Consider the following 21,433-nt stretch of genomic DNA (forward strand, 5'->3'; position numbering starts at 1 on the left):
GTTTTCAACCAGGTAAAAAAATCCTGGAAATATGTTCACCTATCCTGAATGGCAGAATGGGAAAACCATTTGTAAATTAGGATCAATAATTAAAGTGACACTAAACTATTAGCATCCTTTTTTCTCCAAAAATAACTCATACACATCCACTGCTTAATGCCTCTGTAATCTATTTCTCATTAAAGTGGTTCTAAAGCATGGGTCTCAAACTGGTGGCCCTCCAGCTGTTGCAGAACTATAAGTCCTATCATGCCTCTGCCTTAGGTAGTCATGCTTATAACTGTCAGCCTTGCAATGCCCCATGGCAGAGGCGTAACTAGAAACCTCAGGGCCCCGGTACAAGAAATCATGAAGCCCCCCCTCCCTCCCCCCTCGAAAAGCATGATTGCAATTTCAAATCCTGAGCTACTAGCCAGGTCTCAAGGGTTACTTGCCATCTGTTGCCCCACCCAACCCCTTCTATGCCCCGCCCCTAATTCCACCCCCTCATAACTTATCTCATGAAATTACACTTAAATGTTTTATGCAGAATTGAGTTATGAAAATAAATATTAACAACAACTATATCCGTGCCCAAAAATGTAGCCTGCCTGTGTCCACCAGTGCAACCTGTGTCCTCAGTGCAGCCAATGTCCCCATTGCAGCCAATGTCCCCAGTACAGCCGGTGTCCCCAGTGCAACCTGTGTCCCCAGTGCAGCCGGTGTCACCAATGCAACCTGTGTCCCCAGTGCAGCCGGTGTCACCAATGCAACCTGTGTCCCCAGTGCAGCCGGTGTCACCAATGCAGCCGGTGTCACCAATGCAGCCTGTGTCCCCAGTGCAGCCAGTGTCACCAATGCAACCTGTGTAACCTATGCAGCCGGTGTCACCAATGCAGCCGGTGTCACCAATGCAGCCGGTGTCACCAATTCAGCCGGTGTCCCCAGTGCAGCCGGTGTCACCAATGCAACCTGTGTAACCTATGCAGCCGGTGTCACCAATGCAGCCGGTGTCACCAATGCAGCCGGTGTCACCAATGCAACCTGTGTCCCCAGTGCAGCCGGTGTCCCCAGTGCAGCCGGTGTCACCAATGCAACCTGTGTCCCCAGTGCAGCTGGTGTCACCAATGCAACCTGTGTAACCAATGCAGCCGGTGTCACCAATGCAGCCGGTGTCACCAATGCAGCCTGTGTCCCCAGTGCAGCCGGTGTCCCCAATGCAACCGGTGTCCCCAGTGCAGCCGGTGTCACCAATGCAACCTGTGTCCCCAGTGCAGCCGGTGTCACCAATGCAACCAATGCAGCCAGTGTCACCAATGCAGCCAGTGTCCCCAGTGCAGCCGTTGTCACCAATGCAACCTGTGTCCCCAGTGCAGCCGGTGTCCCCAGTGCAGCCGCTGTCCCCAGTGCAGCCGGTGTCACCAATGCAACCTGTGTCCCCAGTGCAGCTGGTGTCACCAATGCAACCTGTGTCCCCAGTGCAGCCGGTGTCCCCAGTGCAGCCAGTGTCACCAATGCAGCCTGTGTCCCCAGTGCAGCCAGTGTCACCAATGCAGCCGGTGTCACCAATGCAGCCTGTGTCCCCAGTGCAGCCGGTGTCCCCAGTGCAGCCTGTGTCCCCAGTGCAGCCTGTGTCCCCAGTGCAGCCTGTGTCACCCGGTGTCACCAATGCAGCCTGCCCGTGTCCACCAGTGCCACCTATGTCCCCAGTGCAGTTTGTGTCACCGGTGCAGCCTGGAGGGGGGTGGTGGTGGTACAGGAGGGGGGTGGTGGTACTGGAGGGGGGGTGGTGGTACTGGAGGGGGGTGGTGGAGGTACTGGAGGGGGGTGGTGGTGGTACTGGAGGGGGTGGTGGGTGGTACTGGAGGGGAAACTCTTACTGATCCCATCCCCCCACCACCACACTGATTTCATCCCTATCCCCCCCACCCCCATCACCTCTGTTGTAGAGGTGATGGGGGGGTGGGGGGATAGGGATGAGCTCAGTGGTGGTGGTGGGGGGATGGGATCAGTAAGAGGCAGAGCTGCAGAGGTGGTGGAGGTTGGGATTGATTGATTGGAGTGCAAAATGGTGACTTACCGCCAATCAATTGATCGATTCCCCCTCCTCAGAAATAATCCTTGCCTCCTCCAGGAATGCCTTGCTTGCCTTAGGTCACACGCCGTACGTACATACACCGTCACCGTAGCTAGGTACTCCACACGGCACAGTCGCAGAGGGGAGAGCTCCTCCCCCGCCTTCACTGGTCTGCTTCAGTGTCCGCCCCGCCTCCCTTACAGTCTCTCATTCTGGATAGGCGGGGGCGGAGCCCACATAGTCTCTCAGCTTAGCACTTCTCTCTCCCCTCAGGGCAGGCGTAGTGGGTGAAAGCCCCCCTCCCCACGGCATGAACCCGACACAGTGAAACACGGACACACACCCCTGGACAGTCAGGTGGGCCCCTCACGTGGCGGGCGGGAGGGCGGCCGCTGGGCCCCCTGAAGTGGCGGAGAACTACAGGGCCCAGTCGCACTTGCGACTGTTGCAACCCTGAAAATTCCGCCACTGCCCCGTGGGACTTCTAGTTTCCCAACAGCTGGAGGGCTTCCAGTTTGAGACCCAAAATCTGAAGCCTAAAGGTTGTTTATCTTAATGCATACTATGCATTAAAGAGGAACTCCAGTCTGCTCACATCATTTGTAATAAAAACATCTTTGCCATTCTGAAGCTTCCCTCCAACCACTTTGCATATTATTTTATATATACTGTGATTCTATACTTGCCAAATATGCTGTAGAAATCTCCCTCCACTAAGACTGGCTACATCCATTTTAATTATGGGCAGCTGAAGCTGCTGCCTGTTCACTTCCTGGATTTACACAGAGGCACACCTCCAGCTCTGCAGCTCTCCTTGGCCTCATATCACTCATCCCCCCTCCCTTTCTGGCAAACCCTCACGAGAGTGAGAGAGAGAGCTGTGCATGATGTCATAAGCCTAGGCTAATGACCAGACAAGAAACAGGAAGTGGGCTGTATAAGGTATTTATTGGCAGAAAAAAAAATGTTTTACTATCCAAAGTTAAAACAACAAGAGCAGAATATTTAATAGATGGAAAGTTAAAAAAAAATGACCGAAGGTTCGCTTTAAGGTAAAAAACCTTATGTGTAAGAAATTACCCCAACACCCCCTGTTCTTAGCTGAACCCATTCACAATCCAGCGCTGTGCATGAGAGCCGAGGCTCTCCTGGCTCTGTCCCTCCTCTGAGCAGATTGATAGCTGGCTCCCGCTGCTGTCAATCGAATGCTGCGACGAGGAGCAGGGGGGAGGGCCAAGCCACTCAGTCTGTGTCAATGGATGCAGACAAGGCGGACAATTTGGACAATTTCATGCTCCCAACTTTGTTGGAAACGTTTGGGGATGGCCCCTTCCTGTTCCAACATGACTGCCAACCAGTGCACAAAGCAAGGTCCATAAAGACATGGATGAGGGAGTTTGGGGTGGAGGAACTTGACTGGGCTGCACAGAGTCCTGACCGCAACCCAATAGAACACCTTTGGGATGAATTAGAGCGGAGACTTCGAGCCAGGCCTTCTCGTCCAACATCAGTGCCTGACCTCACAAATGCGCTTCTGGAAGAATAGTCAAACATTCCCATAGACACACTCCTAAACCTTGTGGACAGCCTTCCCAGAAGAGCTGAATCTGTTATAGCTGTAAGGGGGGGCAGCTCAATATTGAACCCTACGGACTAAGACTGGGATGCCATTAAAGTTCATGTGTGTGTAAAGGCAGGTGTCCCAATACTTTTGGTAATATAGTGTATATAACCTGCTGTCCCACACCCACAAAAAACGCTGCTTTTGGGTAAATACATGGGTGGGTGCCATTAACTTTTAATTGCACCTCCATGCACTATAATATGCGTTGTGGTTGCCAAAGCACCATGCAGTTTCTGTGATGTCGCATTTTACAGCAGGTGCCGGATATCTTTTTCTGCAGGAAATGCTGCTGTGCCCACGCAAATGCAGAATGGCATATAAACCTAGCATTATTTTGTACTGTATATAATCCATCACTGCAGAGGGTAACACATTTGTAGCATAAAATCTGCCACATGACAGCTTATTTTTTTTCTCATACTTATTTGTTCATGTTTGTAAGTAAACACACATTCCCTCTGTAGTTAATATATTGTTAAACATGATAGCAATAAGTTAACTATGAAAATAAAAACCTTGCCTCGTAAATTAAAATATTTTGCATCGATACTAAAGATAATCCATTCAAATTTAAATGGCTATAATATTTTATGGTAAATGGCAATAACCATATAAATGAAGGTTAATTTAACCTTGGCTGATTTTAGTGCACACACAGCAATTTTATGTCTCCAGGTAAGTTGATTATTAAACTATTGGAAGTTGATTTACTAAAAAAAAAGTTTGAATGTAACATTAGTTGGTCATCAAGCTTCTTACTACTATTTATTACAATTTAAAATGTCTAGAGGACACACTCTGATCATTTAGCCCTGGTTCACACTATGAACTACATGTGAATCGCACAGGAATCATTCCTGTTTTATTTACATGCAATTCAGTGAAATGCAATTTGAGCCCATTGAATTTCAATGGGCTCAAATCCCGCCGCATCACACCAAAGATGTGCACACAGCAATTTTGGAACTGCGCTGCCACTGGATCGCATGATACTTTTGTACCAATGCGATCCGGCTTGATCAAGTGCCAGTAAACGTATTGCCTTTGCGACCTGCGTTTGGGCTGTCATTAAGATTGCACTGACACCCGCAGCAGATCATAAGGGCAGTGCGATTTGAATGCGTAGCGAGAAATGCACATGGATTGTGGCATTTCCCCCACCAAATTAGTGTGAACTAGGCCTACTGATGTAATTCGTTTGGTAAACAATCGAATGGTCAGTGAGTTATTACCCTAATATGTAACCAGGGCTGGTGCAAGGGTTTTTGACACCCCAGGCGAAACCTCATTTTGCTCTGCCCCCCCCCCAGCTCTGCCCCTGAATCCACTCCCTTAGCCGCAGCATCAGTGTGGCAGGAGCAGGCGCTAGAGGAAGCACGCGGCTACAGTAGAGAGCACTGATCGTAGAGGGATGTTTGCTGCCGTTCCATCAGGACATGTCCCCCAATGCGGCGCCTCTATAATGACACTACAGAGCGGCTGCCTGAATAACAAGCAGCAGAGGCATCCCCTGCATCCCCCTAGATGTGCACGCTTTATCCCAGCAGCACCCACTAGAGGTTATAACATTTATTACAAAGGTATTTATACAGCACCGAAAACATACATAGCGCGGAGACGGAGAGTAGGGAAACCAGCGGCCCTAGGCAGCAGTGCTGCCGCCTAGTTTGCCTAGTGGTAGCACCAGCCCTGTATGTAACAGAAAATCTAGTCTAGCTCATTGAAAATTGTTGATTTACACAATTTATACAGATTCCATTTAAATATGGTTAAAACAGGACACTCACAGCTAATGTTTAACAAAAGAATAAATATAAAAGAGTCACAACCTCATTAAGCTATAGCATCAGAGATCACCAAATAAATCTACTAAAATTTTTCTTAGTGACATGATTTACAGCAACATCTCACCCCGATAAAACTATCTCATAACCAGAGTTTTAGGGACAAGAAAGAACTCACCTGGGAGTTAGGAGAACACAGGAGAAGGTTGTCTGTAAGTGGCACTGTGCTCTATATATACTAACTAATTAGAACTACCAAAGGTTGAACTATAAAAAATGGGCAAAGGTTCTTCTGGTCACATGTCATGATCTAATACTTATAAAAAGTGGCACAGAGGGAAATGAAAATCACCAGATTTATCACTAAGCCACTAGATGGCAAGGTGTTTTCTATTCAATCTTTCAGGTGAGGACCCTTAGACAGAGCCAAATGCCAGAGGTCCCTATGTGCAACGATATACCTTAGGACAGTGGTTCTCAACCTATCAAGTGCCGTGACCCCTTGATAAAGTTTCCCAAGTTGTGGCGACCCCTAACAGTAAAATTATTTTCGTAGTGTGGGTTGTCAGGACCCAAGGCAAGACAAGTAATTTGAGCCCCTAACCCACGGACATATAGCACTCCCTGAGTCCCTTCCACTAATACAGTATTAAACCCTCTTATGGTACATTTTAGGATGTACCACTTTCTCTTTGTTCTCCTTTCTTTCCCTTTTATCTCTCTATACTAATTTCTTGTTTTTTTCCCCCTATCCCGCCTTTCTTGTTCTTTCTCGTATTCTTTCTCTCCCTTTTTCTTTGTTCCTCCCCCTGTTTTCCTCTCCCTTCCATGTATTCACTATTTTTATTCCTTCTCTTACTCCTTGGTGGGGGGTGGGGTGAGTGGCAGAGCTGGCGGGGAGTTGGGATGAGTGGCAACGCTGGGGGAGGGCAATCAGTGGCAGCGCTGCGGGGGAGTTCTGATCAGCCAACTTAGGTGCTCTTGATCAAGGTCATTTGCTGATCTGAGAACTGTAGTGGGGACTTTTAATGGCAACTAGACTCACAGGTAGTGTTGCTCACTGTGTCTCCGACTTTGTAGTGTCTCATAGCAGTGACACCTATGCCAAAATCAGGAGATAGGGTCTCCTCCAGCCCCTCCCACTTCACATTCCTCACCAGTCAGCTGACCTCTAGTCTCTACCCCCCAGCCATGCACTGAATGGGCGGCTGTGAAGAGGCTGAGTGGGCGGCCGCGGGCTCCAGTGACAGCCCTACTGGGAGGCTGCAAAAAGGCTGGGAGAGCAGTGCGGGCTTCAGGAACAGCCCAGGATTCGGTGACCCCTGGCAAATCGTCATTCGACCCCAAGGTTAAGAACCACTGCTTTAGGAGGAGTGCTATTGTCAGAGGTGTTTTATTGCTGGAAAAATTTACCCTGCAACACCCAAAGGGCCTGAGCAGAAGGAAAAATGTAGCGATTTATCCTAGATCCTGGAGAATAAAATAACAAACATGTTATACTTACCTGCTCTGTGTGGTTTTGCAAAGAGCAGCCAAGATACTCTTCTTTTCAGGTCCCTTGCTGGCGCTCTGGGCTCCTCCCCCTCGAGCAGTCCTCCCAGAGAAAGTCGCTTTCCCTGGGGGCATCTCTGCATGCTCACTCCTGAGCCGCTGCTCTATGGGTTCATAAGATGCATAGAGCCACGGCTTGCACATCCCTCCCCTCCCACTCTCTCCTCATTGGCTCACTGGCTGTAATTGAGAGCAATGGGAGCCAATGGGCTCCTGCTGCTGTCTCACCAATGAGGAGAGCGAGTCCTGGGACAGCCGAATCTCTCATGCACATCGCTGGATCGAGAGGGAGTTGTAGAGGCAGCAGCACACAGTAGGGTTTTTACCTTCATGCATAAAATGCATGAAGGTAAAAAAATCTCTCTAGCCTTTACAACCACTTTAAGCACAAGAGACTCAATCTTCAGAAACTTAATATGTACAGTCTGGAGGAAAGAAGGGAAAGAGGAAACATGATTGAAACCTTTAAATACATCAAGGTTCAGGAGGGCAGTTTTTTCAATATGAAACCAAAATCAAGAACACGAGGACATGAGGAAAGTTCAAAACGAATCTTATGCTGCGTACACATGAGCAGAATTTCCGACAGAAAGAGTCCGATGGGAGCTTTTCATTGTATATTCCGACCGTATGTATGCCCCATCTGACTTTTTCCGTCGAAAATTCAGACGGACTCAGATAGAGACTGTTCTATATTTTTCAGACGGAACAAATTACTATTGGAAAAAACGCTCGTCTGTATGCTGTTCCGACGCACCAAAAACGATGCATGCTCTGAAGCAAGTACGAGATGGAAGCTATTGGCTACTGGCTATTGAACTTCCGTTTTCTAGTCCCGTCGTACGTGTTGTACGTCACCACGTTCTGGACAGTCGGAATTTGGTGTGACCGTGTGTATGCAAGACAGCTTCAGTGGAACTCCGTCGGAAAATCCTTCAGAGTTTATTCCAACGGCAAAACCGGTCGCGTGTACAGGGCGTTAGCATGTATTATTTTATGCAAAGGGTAGTTGATGCTTGGAATAAACTACCAGCAGAGGTAGTGAGACAGTCAATAGTAAATGGCTTCAAACATGCTTGGGACAAACACAGATCTATAACCAGACAATAAAGTTAACATAAAAATGTTTTTTTTTTTAAATGTGCAGACTCGATGGACTACTCTGTCTTTTTCTGCCGACACTTTTCTATTTTCTAAGTTAAAGCGGAGTTCCACCCAAAAATGGAACTTCCTCTTTTTCGGATTCCTCCCCCCCTTCGGTGTCACATTTGGCACCTTTCAGGGAGGAGGGGAGCATTTCCGGGCACAGATACCCAAGCCACCCGCGTGTATCTATGCCACTCCCCCCCCCCCCGTATTCTGGGAGACACACGGGTCCAGAAAACAGCAGGGACCAGTGGTATAGCGCAGCGCGAGTCACGCATACACAGTAGGGAACCAGGCTTCACTTCCTGATTCCCTTACCGAGGATGGCGGCGGCAGCACCCGACAGCCAAGGGATAGATCGGCTTTGGGTGCTGAGATCGCGGGCGCCCTGGACAGGTAAGTGTCCATATTTTAAGAGTCAGCAGCTGCAGTATTTGTAGCTGCTGACTTAAAAAAAAAACAAAAAAAAACGGCAGAACTCCGTTTTAATCTTACTTGCAATGTTGTAATGTTTTAGTGTCACACACACCAAAACTAAACTGAATGTTCTCTCTATCTCTCTCTCTGTGCCTTCCTTCTCAAGGTTTTAGTTTTGCAACTGATCCGCATAAACTAATGACATGTGAAATTATTCTGTTTGCTACATTGTAATAGCACCTCACAACACCCCCCCTTCTTATGTCCTGTAAAGAATGGAATGCAATGCACCCATGGCCACCCCCCCCTTTCCCGGTCTGTCACCAGCACCGCACTTACCCCATCTAGGTCGCGGGCAGCACTTCCTCCGGGCGACGGGTGGCGGCTTCCCCTGCGTCTCCTTCTCAGCATGACAGCGGCTTCCGCAGTGCGTCTCTTCCCTCATTCTCATTCCACCTGCGATCTCAAAACTCAATACAATCACAAAAGGCAGGTTCGGGTGCCATTATTTTCAATGGCACCTAAAATGCGGTGCGTCTTTGCAGCAATTGTTGCGCAATTTATCGTGTGGCAATTCGCATCGAGTAAAGCTTGTCGCCCAAAAAGAAGCAGAAGCCATTTGGGTTTTAGGTGCCATTGACAGAATCGCAACCATTTAGCCGCGATCCCAAAACCCCCAGGTGTGGATGGAGCCTAAGTAAAGGCTGTACAAATACTGTATGTGTATAATTACAGATGTTAATAATAGAAATATGCTGGTGTCTAGATGACAGTTGTCTCCTTACCCAGCATATTTGGCATGAAAGCTTCATCAGGATAAAGGTGCTACAGATAAACAAACAATACATAAGATGACATTCAAAAGGATAATGTGAAGCAAAAAGCTAATAACATGCACAAAAGGGAGAAGACTCACACCCAAAAGATGTAATGGATAGATCGAATATTAGGAACAGCTAAAAGCAATGGTATCACAGATGTCCAGGCCAAGCACAGATGGGGTCCTCAGCATTACAAGGGGTCGAAGGACAGAACAATCAACCGGGGTGGGAACTAAATTTCCATCGGCTTTTTATCAATGTTATCTACTTGTGTGCTAATAAAGACATGGGAGGAATGCAATAAAACTGCTGCACCACTTTTCTGCCATTAATCGCTCTTGTTAAAGTGGTTGTCAGGCTTGGTTCACACTGAGGGCGGGTTTGAAATCGTGCGAGTGCAGCTGAACTCGCACAATTTCAAACTGGCATTTCAGCCCGACTTCGGGGGGGCGATTTGACAGACATCTGTGCGGGTTCCTGCCCAGATGTCTATTGAAATCACCCCCAAAGTCGTCAAAAGTAGTGCAGGAACTACTTTTGGGAATCGGTCCGGCGCCGCAAAGTTGGCATCGCACCGATTTGGACGGTGCCATTGCCAGCAATAGGCTCCGATTTGGCATGTGATTTGACATGTTAAATCGCATGTCAAATTGGCCCAATGTGAACGTGGGCTAAGGCTTGGTTCACATCTATACAGTTTGCTTTTGATCTGTTTCTGCAGTGTGTTTTGCACTTTTACCACATGTTTTGATTGACAGTGTTAATTTTGTTGACTAAAACGACTAAAACATTTTAGTTGACTAAATGAATACTATTTTAGTCAACAAAACACGACTAAAACAATTGAGATGACTAAAATACGACTAAAACTAAAATGCCATTTTAGTCAAAAGACTAAAACTAAAACTAAATTGAAATGTGACCTCAAAATGAACACTGGTCTGTAGTGAATGTTCATACCTCAATACCATAAATAATATATGAGATTTTTCACTCCAGCAGTATATAATGAGATTGGAAATTGGAGAGAAATGTTAACTAATGCATTACAATTTAATTACACCCATTAGATTTTAGACGACTAAAATGAGTTTTAGTCAACTAAAATGTACTGGAGATTTTAGTTGACTAAAACGTAGTACATTTTAGTTGACTAAAATCTACTGGAGATTTAGTCGACCAAATACGACTAAAACAAAAACAATTGCAGAAAATTAAAATGGGACTAAATCTAAACTAAATCTAAATTTGCTGCCAAAATTAACACGGGGGGGGGGGGGGGGGCAATTTCTTGTTGGGAAGATTACAAAGCGCAAAGCGCAAAATTGCTGCAAAAAAAAAAAACACACTGCACGATTTTCTGCAGCTTCACCATTGAAATCTATTGAACCAAAAAAGCACAATTTTTCATTTAAAAAAGTCCCTGACCCTTTCCATAAATGCAGCGGCTGAAAAAAGCATTAAGGTGAACATGTCCAAAAGGAAACCATGTTAAATTAACTGCAGTGCGCTTCTGCAAAAAGCACCAAAAAAAGCATACAGTAGGTGTGAACCAGTCCTAAAAGCAGAAGGTTTTTTACCTTACTATATTCTATGCAGTAAGGTAAAAAAAAAAAAAACTTCACATGCAGCTTCCCCCACAACCCCCCTAAATACACGCCTGAGCCTGATCTTGATCCAGTGATGTGCACGAGAGCAGAGGCACTCTTGGGATTCTCGCACTTCATTGGCTCAGATACATTGACTCCTGCTGCTGTCAATCAGAGCCAATGAGGAGGGAGGGAATTTGGGGCTGAGTCCAACTCTATGTGTCTTATGGACAAACAGAGCAGATCTCAGGAGCGAGTACACACGAGTGGCCCCATAGCAAGTGGCTCAACATGGGGGCACTCGGCGAGGGGGTGAAGCCCAGAGCCCTGGCGTGGGACCCGAGAAGAAGGGGATCGGGGCTGCTCTGTGAAAGACTATTGAACAGAGCAAATAAGTATAACATGTTTGTCATTTAAAAAAAAAAAAGCACAAGGCTTTAGTATTCATTTATTGTATTGCACCAAATTTATGGAGCATCTGCAACACTTTTGGTTCTGACTGCAAATTAAGGTAGTTCTAAAATGTGCCTTTTTTACATTGTGCCAAATTCAAAATCAAATACCAACAGCTTGTATCTTACAAAAGTGGAGCTAGCTAGGGCCAATTCTCTTTTGGCGTGTGCAGGGAGAGACTGGTGCGGACAGACTTTGTGAAACTGTCTTGTGTGCATTCTAAAAGTGACGTAGCGTGTGCTGAATTCAAGTACAAGTTCTAGAAAGGTATAGATATTTGGGGCACGCCGCACCATTTTTAGAACACGAGAGACACTTTCTCAAAATCTGTCTACGCCAGTCTTTATGGATTCCAGGGGTAGTTTTTATCTACACTCACTGACCACTTTATTAGGTACACCTTGCTGTTACTGGATTGAGTCCCCTTTTGCCTTCAGAACTGCTTCAATTCTTCATGGCATAGATTTAACAAGGTATTGGAAACATTCCTCTGAGATTTTGGTCCATATTGACATCACAGAATCACATAGTTGCTGCAGATTTGTCGGCTGCATATCCATGATGCGAATCTCCCATTCCACCACATCCTAAAGGTGCTCTATTGGATTGAGATCTGGTGACTGTGGAGGCCATTGGAGTACAGTGATCTCATTGTCATGTTCAAGAAACCAGTGGTGAGATGATTTGAGCTTTGTGACATGGTACATTATCCTGCTGGAAGAAGCCATCAGAAGATGGGTACACTGTAGTCATAAAGGGATGGACATGGTCAGCACAATACTCAGGTAGGGTGTGGCATTTAAATAATGCTCAATTGGCACTAAGGGGCCCAAAGTGTGCCAACAAAATATCCCCCACACCATTACACCACCAGCAGTCTGAACTGTTGATATAAGGGAGGATGGATCCATTATTTCATGTTGTTTACACCAAATTCTGAATCCAGACTCATCAGACCAGGCAACGTTTTCCAATCTTCTATTGTCCAATTTTGGTGAGCCTGTGCGAATTGTAGTCTCAGTTTCCTGTTCTTAGCTGACAGGAGTGGCACCCGGTGTGGTCTTCTACTGCTGTAGCCCATCTGCTTCAAGGTTTGATGTGTTGTGCATTCAGAGATGGTATTCTGCATACCTTGGTTGTAATGAGAGGTTATTTGAGTTACTGTTGCCTGTCATCTCAAACCAGTCTGCCCGTTCTCCTCTGACCTCTGACATCAACAAGGCATTTTCATCCACACAACCTCCAATCACTGGATATTTTCTCTTCTTCGGACCATTCCCTGTAAACCCTAGAGATGGCTGTGTGTGAAAATTCCACTAAATCAGCAGTTTTTGTAATACTCAGACCAGCCCGTCTGGAACCAACAACCATGCCACATTCAAAGTCACTTAAGGCTACTTTCACACTGAGTCGCTTTACAGGCGCTATAACGCTAAAAATAGCATCTGCAAGGCGCCTGTATAGAGCCTCCCCACTCACTCCAATGTCAAAGCCCGAGAGGGCTTTGACACTGGAGCGGTGCACTGGCAGGACAGTAAAAAAAGTCCTGCAAGCCGCATCTTTGCAGCACTGTAGGAGCGGTGGTGCTTTGCGGGCAGTTTTAACCCTTTTTCGTGTATATATTAAAGAACCCGCGCTTAGGTGTAGGCTAGGCTGCAGCTTCCCCTGGGATGCCTCAATGAGGCACCAGAAATGTGAAAGGTATATAGGTAGGGGGATGTGAGGAGCTGCTTATGAACTGAAAAGTGATATAATAAATCCCCCTTCACAGGTAAATAATAAGGTAAAATATCACAATTAATTGGAACTGTGTTACTTGCTCTAAGTCTCCTCAAAGAACCCAGTGTTGCATTCATCAGTTTTTGATTATTACATGCATAATTGTCAAATCTAAGCAACATCAACTATAACCATTTATAATCCTAAGACCCCTTTCACACCAAGGCATTTTTGCAGCGTTTTAGCGCTAAAAATAACACTATTAAAATGCTCATAAAACGCTCCCTATGCATCTCAATGGACCCTTTCACACTGAGGCGTTGCGCCGGCGGGGCGTTGAGAAAAGTCCTGCAAGCAGCATCTTTGGAGCAGCTTTTGGGCGTTGAAAAAAGCGATTCAAAAACGCCCCCTTCCATTGAAATGAATTGAAAACGCTGTAAAAACGCCTGAATAACGCCTATAATCCGCCCTGAGCTGTAGAAAATTTACATTATCTCACAAAAAGGTAAACATGTAAGCAGAAAAGAGAGCATCTACAACAACAGGACTGAAATTGTGGGAAGGTCAGAATGATTAAACAGACCATCAAAGTGCCAAAAAAACAAAATTAATCCCAGAAAAATGAAGATTTGAAGTAAAACAAGACACTGCTTGTTACTTTACAAGACACTGCTTGTTTTACATGATCTCACAAAGTATGAACATGCTAGAGAAAGATAGCATCAATAACAAATGCTTCAATAACGCTTGAAAAACGCTGTTAAAACGCCTGCAGCATTGCGTTAATTTTAACGCTAACGCCCCTAAAACGCTGTAAAAACGCGGTAATAACGCTAAGGCGTTTTAGGGCGTTTTTGAAGGACCTTGGTGTGAAAGGGGTCTAAATAGAATGAAATCCACCTTACACACATGTGTATACCACACTCAAAAGTGATCGATAGAAGTCCACCTGGTACAGGTTTTTAGGATCACACTTCAGAGTGGTGTGAGTGTTTTAAGTGCTTTGTCAAGCACTGTGCAAAAACCAGAAAAAAATATATATATGTAGCAAAAATATATATATATAAAGATAATAGGTAGTCCAATAAAAAAAAGTGCTGTTTCAAGGTGACTTTGTGCTTGTGCTTGATTCCAATCCTAGTGTCATAATAATAATGTGACTGTGGTGCTCCTCCTTTTAGATCCCTACTCACCAGATATTGGCACCCCTGCAGGGGTAGAGCGCACATGGTGAGTATGTGGCAGGCTGCCGGACCAATCGTTCCCTCCTTACGCTCGTCCTGGGAAACCCAGAGCCTCCAGACCCTCTGGGGACAGTTCCTGTTGTCCTGAATTCACTAGATCGGGGGCAGTGTTTTTTTTTTTTCCCTTTAATGTGTGCTCATGTGAAAAAAAGAGATGGGCTCCAAATTGTGTAATTCTGGATAAACTATTTTATTAAATTAAAATGCCAACAAAATTGTAAAAAACGAAAAGACAGAACCGGTCAAAAGTTCCGTGAGTGGATGGGTAGATGATGTCAGCCCTAATCCACTCATTTAAAAAGCAAGCGCTCTTGGTCTGTGTGCGTTCCACCAGCCGTAGTCTCGTTGACCGGAAGTGATGTGTGTGTGCGTAGCCCCCCTCACGCGTTTCGTCATGGGATGTCATCTGAGGCGGTTAAAAGTTCCCACTAGGTGCCGAAGACCTCTGCAAAAATGACGGTAAATCGCCGCTAAAAATATCAGCGCTTTACCGCTAACTCCCCAGTGTAAAAGTAGCCTAAATCTCCTTTCTTTCCCATTCTGATGCTCAGTTTGAACTTCAGCAAGTCGTCTTCACCACATTTAGAGGTCTCAATGCATGGAGTTGCTGCCATGTGATTGGCTGATTAGCAATTTTTGTTACCAATCAATTAAACAGGTGTACCTAAGAAAGTGGGCGGTGTGTGTATATTTAACATGATTTATTTGCTGAGGGGTCATACCTTAAAAGTGGCATTTCTTCTTGATTTCCTAGGATGTGCTGTGACTCTGGGTCCCTTCAATAACCCTCCTATGTTTGCTGAGCATTTTTCTAATAGGACAAGCCCTGGTTGGGGGGGGGTCCTCACCCTCTTATAGTTGCAGAGATGACCCCAGTAAAGGATGAGATCGGAATGTGACACTGTGTGTGTGGTGTTCCATATCACCGATAGGGGGAGCTCGGGACCAGGTCGGGATGGGGGATCAGAACATAAACCAGGCTGTAGAGGACGGCGGCGTCCAATCACAGAGCGGCGGGCTCTGGTACTAGCATTGGCCGGTGTTCCGGGGATAACAGTACGGCCCGGTGCCGGTACATTGATGGACGGGAGCTCTGTGTGTACCTGAGCTGACAGCACCTGTCCGGCGGGAATCCTCAGTGCTCACACCGAGTTCTCCTCACCCGGTACACGACACACCGCAGCCATGGCCTTGGTGACCCTGCAGAGATCCCCGACCCCCAGTGCTGCCTCCTCGACCAGTACCAGCGAGGTAAGCCGGCCCATTCCTAGGAAAGAGCGGGGGAGGTGCAGGCTGTGTAGGCCGCAGTGGGTGGAATTGGTTGTGCCTGTCCTCATATAGGGGATTCTGTGTATGGATGTGTAGTGTTTAATAGACATGTCCCATGGGGGTCTGATATCCTATGTGTGAGGCTCATTCACACAAGGCAGTCTACCTCCACTCTCCAGGCTTCCTGTCACACCATACACAATAACACAACATAATCTGTACAGAATGTTCACCTCACCGCAGCCCATAGACGTCTATAGGTGACTTCATACAGGCAGAAGCCCTTGCCGCCCCTCTCACAGATGTTCAAAGCGAAGGTTCACACGTCTGCGTTCGGTGCGGCCCGAGTTCACACCTGAATGAGCTGCTGTACCTGTGGGAAACGCAGGGGGGAAAAAAAAGGTTCCTGCGCCTTTTTAAAGCCGCAGGGAAATCGCATGGTGCTTTTGGAAAATGGGATTTCTTATCACTGCAAGTGCGCTGTGTTTAGATAGGTAAAAAATAAATACTGCGCTTACACTGATTAGAGAAAAGCTGCGACTAGAAAGTAGTAAGCTGAAAATAGTGTAAGTCAAAAAAAGTCGCGCTGAAAACTAAAGTGACGAAAGGCAAATGCCTGAAAAATGATGTGAATGTGGAGATTGAATGTGGGTCATTGAGTGAAAGTGTCAAACACTATGAAAGAAATTAAAAATGCTATTAAGTGAATAAAATATAAATGAGAATAATTGTGTATATAACAAAAAAACAGATATTGCATATCACAATCAGTAAACAATATGTACCTCTAGTGTCAATATGTACATTAATACAGCTTAACTGTAACCACAGAGCTAAACCATAATAGTGTAACAACATAAGAAACTGAAAAACTAAAGAAAGTCCGTGATTCAAAAAAGCAGTATTAAATAAAGTCCATCCATATTACATTGACATGCATAGATTAAAACTGATCTCCAGGTGCTCTGTGAGGTAATGTAACAGGATCTCGCTGTGATAGGATATAAGGTGCGTAGATAAACCTCCACCTCCAAGAAAAATTGCTGCCTCTTACCAGATGGAAATGGTCTCTAAATTACAGGAGACCCAGGAGGCAGATGGCTGTACCCCAGCCAGGGATCCTTAAGCAGGCACTCAGCGTACGGGACCTGGGACTCACTCCACACAGCCTCAGCATTTATGGAAATATTGCCATGTAAAAGATAAATTGCTCCACATAGTGTAAAATCCAGCGATTTATTGTATAAAAAATATAAAGGTTGCACTTACAAAAGCATCGTAAATTGCAGGCATGTAAAATAGAAAGCCGGCCGGCTCCAAGAAAACTCGTGTCCTACGAGTCTGTGTATCGCGGTGTCGTCGGGACGTAGCTCCTCCTCCCTACGCCGTTTCGTCACAACAGGACGTGGTCACGGGATGTGAGCAACGTCCCGACGCACCGCTTAAATAAACACATCAATCACAACCCTCCACAGCAGTAAAACGGAAGCGCCATCTTGTGTCAGGGAAACAGTATGGGCAAGACCAAACCAAACATTACTCGAGTGGTGAATATCTAAATATACACCAAACGGTATTAAAAGGCTACACGGACCAAAAGGATGTGTGGTAAAGGAATATTGATATATACGAAATGGTTGATTGAACCGAAATAAAAAAAAAAAATAAAAAAAATAATAAAAAATAAAAAATAAAAAAATAAAATAAAAAAACCGAAACATAACAGACAAAGTGCAAACAGTCCCTGTATGGCATAGGGCTGCATATATAGACAATAGATATTAATCCAAATAGAAACGTCCATTGTGCACTAGACATCTAATGCGTGCACATGTTGCTGTGAGGGAAACAAGTGCACCCAAAATTACTAGCACTAACCTCTAAAGAGCAAAAGTAAAATAGTAATTAAAATGAAATAAAAATATTAATGAAAAATTAAAAATAAAAAAATAAAAATAAGAAAATAAAGTGAAAAATTGAAATAAAAATAAAAAAATATAAAAAAGAAAAAATATTTTAATGAAAAAATATTTTAATGTGAATAATTGAAATAAAAATGAAAAAAAAAAAAAAAAAAAAAGGAAAAAATATTTTAATGAAAAATGGTAAAAATTAAAAACCAGAAAAAGAAAAATGAATCAAAATCTGGGCCATAACAATGGATGCATATGTAAGATATTAATATAGTTAAGAGAACCAATTCCCTGAAACAGGAGTGCTCTAAAACCAACTAATCATAAATTCAACACATAGGGTATTAAAAAACAAACCAATAAAACTTCTAAAGAATAAAAATATTTGACAGGACTGGTAATAGCAAGAAAGCCCCTTATACCCTAAGAGTTGTCTATAAAGGCGTTAACGTCTACATCGACGTTAAGACCAAAGGGGGTATAGGACTTCAATTTATGAACCCAGGCCATCTCTAATCTAGAGATGCTACGTACCAGGGCACTCCCCCTCCAGTGGGGCTTGAACTTGTCTATCCCTAAAAAGATAGTGCCTGTAGGGTCTCGATGATGAGCTGTCAAATAATGCTTCGACACGGAATGTTTTGTGAACCCTCTCCTGATATTATTAATGTGCTCGTTTAGTCTCACCTGTAAGGGTCTTTTAGTACGGCCCACATATTGCAGGCCACACGGGCACTGCAATAAATAAACTACTCCAGTGGTGGAGCATGTGATAAAGGGCTCAATGGTGTAGGACTTGCGTGTACATGTAGAAATAAAATTCATTGTCCTTCTACTCCTACAGCCATTCAGCGAGCAGACCTGACACCTCCTACATTGGAAATATCCTGTCAGCTCGGAAAAGAAACTAGGCCTTGAAACCGGGGGATCAAAAATATTGGGTGCCACTTTATCCTTAAGGGAAGGGGCACCCCTAAAGATCACCCGCGGTTTGTCTGGCAACATAGATGCCAACACCCTGTCATTTCTGAGGACATGCCAGTATTTGTTGATAATGCGCTTGACCCTGAAATGCTGGCAGGAGTAATCAGTGATAAAGGGGCAACGAAATGAGGTGTCAGCCGGATCTCTAATTCGTTCAACAAGTAAATCACTACGATCCACTTTCTCAACCTGGTCTAATGTGCTAGCCACAAAATCTAAAGAGTACCCTTTGGCGACAAACCTCTGAGTCAAGATTTGTGCCTGATCACGAAAAGTAGCAACATCTGTGCAGTTCCGCTTAAGCCGAAGGAACTGGCTTTTAGGCACAGATTTAAGCCATGAAGCATGGTGACAGCTGTCATGGGGGATAAATGAGTTCCTATCGGTCGGTTTGAAATAAGTGGAGGTGACGAATTGGTTGTTACTAATAGAAATGGTAAGATCTAGGAAGTGAATCTGTTCGAGGCTAGTTTCATAGTTAAGCTGAATGCCCCTATCATTGTTGTTAAGAAGGCACATAAAGTCAGATAAGTCAGAAGCTGTGCCATCCCACAGGAGGAGGATGTCGTCTATGTAACGGACCCACAAGACCAACTGGCGTCTTGGCTGGGCATAGACGACATCCTCCTCCCACCTGGCCATGAAAAGATTCGCCAGGCTAGGGGCATATTTCGCCCCCATGGCCACCCCTCTATCCTGACGATAATAGTTCCCATCGAACCAAAAGAAATTGTGCGTTGCCGCAAATTCCAACAGTAACATGATGAATCGGATTTGTTCCTCCGGGAGATTGGACAATCGGTGAAGATCATCCCCCACCAGTTAGGTCTGGAGGCTGTATTGGACCATCTTCACCGATTGTCCAATCTCCCGGAGGAACAAATCCGATTCATCATGTTACTGTTGGAATTTGCGGCAACGCACAATTTCTTTTGGTTCGATGGGAACTATTATCGTCAGGATAGAGGGGTGGCCATGGGGGCGAAATATGCCCCTAGCCTGGCGAATCTTTTCATGGCCAGGTGGGAGGAGGATGTCGTCTATGCCCAGCCAAGACGCCAGTTGGTCTTGTGGGTCCGTTACATAGACGACATCCTCCTCCTGTGGGATGGCACAGCTTCTGACTTATCTGACTTTATGTGCCTTCTTAACAACAATGATAGGGGCATTCAGCTTAACTATGAAACTAGCCTCGAACAGATTCACTTCCTAGATCTTACCATTTCTATTAGTAACAACCAATTCGTCACCTCCACTTATTTCAAACCGACCGATAGGAACTCATTTATCCCCCATGACAGCTGTCACCATGCTTCATGGCTTAAATCTGTGCCTAAAAGCCAGTTCCTTCGGCTTAAGCGGAACTGCACAGATGTTGCTACTTTTCGTGATCAGGCACAAATCTTGACTCAGAGGTTTGTCGCCAAAGGGTACTCTTTAGATTTTGTGGCTAGCACATTAGACCAGGTTGAGAAAGTGGATCGTAGTGATTTACTTGTTGAACGAATTAGAGATCCGGCTGACACCTCATTTCGTTGCCCCTTTATCACTGATTACTCCTGCCAGCATTTCAGGGTCAAGCGCATTATCAACAAATACTGGCATGTCCTCAGAAATGACAGGGTGTTGGCATCTATGTTGCCAGACAAACCGCGGGTGATCTTTAGGGGTGCCCCTTCCCTTAAGGATAAAGTGGCACCCAATATTTTTGATCCCCCGGTTTCAAGGCCTAGTTTCTTTTCCGAGCTGACAGGATATTTCCAATGTAGGAGGTGTCAGGTCTGCTCGCTGAATGGCTGTAGGAGTAGAAGGACAATGAATTTTATTTCTACATGTACACGCAAGTCCTACACCATTGAGCCCTTTATCACATGCTCCACCACTGGAGTAGTTTATTTATTGCAGTGCCCGTGTGGCCTGCAATATGTGGGCCGTACTAAAAGACCCTTACAGGTGAGACTAAACGAGCACATTAATAATATCAGGAGAGGGTTCACAAAACATTCCGTGTCGAAGCATTATTTGACAGCTCATCATCGAGACCCTACAGGCACTATCTTTTTAGGGATAGACAAGTTCAAGCCCCACTGGAGGGGGAGTGCCCTGGTACGTAGCATCTCTAGATTAGAGATGGCCTGGGTTCATAAATTGAAGTCCTATACCCCCTTTGGTCTTAACGTCGATGTAGACGTTAACGCCTTTATAGACAACTCTTAGGGTATAAGGGGCTTTCTTGCTATTACCAGTCCTGTCAAATATTTTTATTCTTTAGAAGTTTTATTGGTTTGTTTTTTAATACCCTATGTGTTGAATTTATGATTAGTTGGTTTTAGAGCACTCCTGTTTCAGGGAAACGGTTCTCTTAACTATATTAATATCTTACATATGCATCCATTGTTATGGCCCAGATTTTGATTCATTTTTCTTTTTCTGGTTTTTAATTTTTACCATTTTTCATTAAAATATTTTTTCCTTTTTTTTTTTTTTTTTTTTTTTTTCATTTTTATTTCAATTATTCACATTAAAATATTTTTTCATTAAAATATTTTTTCTTTTTTATATTTTTTTATTTTTATTTCAATTTTTCACTTTATTTTCTTATTTTTATTTTTTTATTTTTAATTTTTCATTAATATTTTTATTTCATTTTAATTACTATTTTACTTTTGCTCTTTAGAGGTTAGTGCTAGTAATTTTGGGTGCACTTGTTTCCCTCACAGCAACATGTGCACGCATTAGATGTCTAGTGCACAATGGACGTTTCTATTTGGATTAATATCTATTGTCTATATATGCAGCCCTATGCCATACAGGGACTGTTTGCACTTTGTCTGTTATGTTTCGGTTTTTTTATTTTATTTTT

At 44.7% G+C, this 21,433-nt stretch overlaps 2 protein-coding genes across 3 annotated transcripts in view; one reads left to right on the plus strand and one right to left on the minus strand.

Moving 5' to 3' along the window:
* Positions 1 to 5,765, minus strand: part of DAO (D-amino acid oxidase) — a 73,519-nt gene extending 67,754 nt beyond the window's left edge. The window contains exon 1 of the mRNA XM_073630039.1: positions 5,643 to 5,765. The gene's annotated coding sequence lies outside the window, so the exon portion shown is untranslated. The remainder of the gene's footprint in view (positions 1 to 5,642) is intronic.
* A 9,539-nt stretch (positions 5,766 to 15,304) lies between these two features.
* SSH1 (slingshot protein phosphatase 1) overlaps positions 15,305 to 21,433 on the plus strand; it is a 160,094-nt gene continuing 153,965 nt past the window's right edge. The window contains exon 1 of one of the 2 annotated variants that reach the window (XM_073630053.1): positions 15,305 to 15,655. In XM_073630053.1, the coding sequence (XP_073486154.1) occupies positions 15,590 to 15,655 (66 nt within the window). In that variant the 5' untranslated portion in view covers positions 15,305 to 15,589. The remainder of the gene's footprint in view (positions 15,656 to 21,433) is intronic. The other variant, XM_073630059.1, reaches the window with a different exon arrangement.

Source organism: Aquarana catesbeiana, linkage group LG01, assembly GCF_042186555.1.
Source record: "Aquarana catesbeiana isolate 2022-GZ linkage group LG01, ASM4218655v1, whole genome shotgun sequence".
NCBI classification, from domain to species: domain Eukaryota; kingdom Metazoa; phylum Chordata; class Amphibia; order Anura; family Ranidae; genus Aquarana; species Aquarana catesbeiana.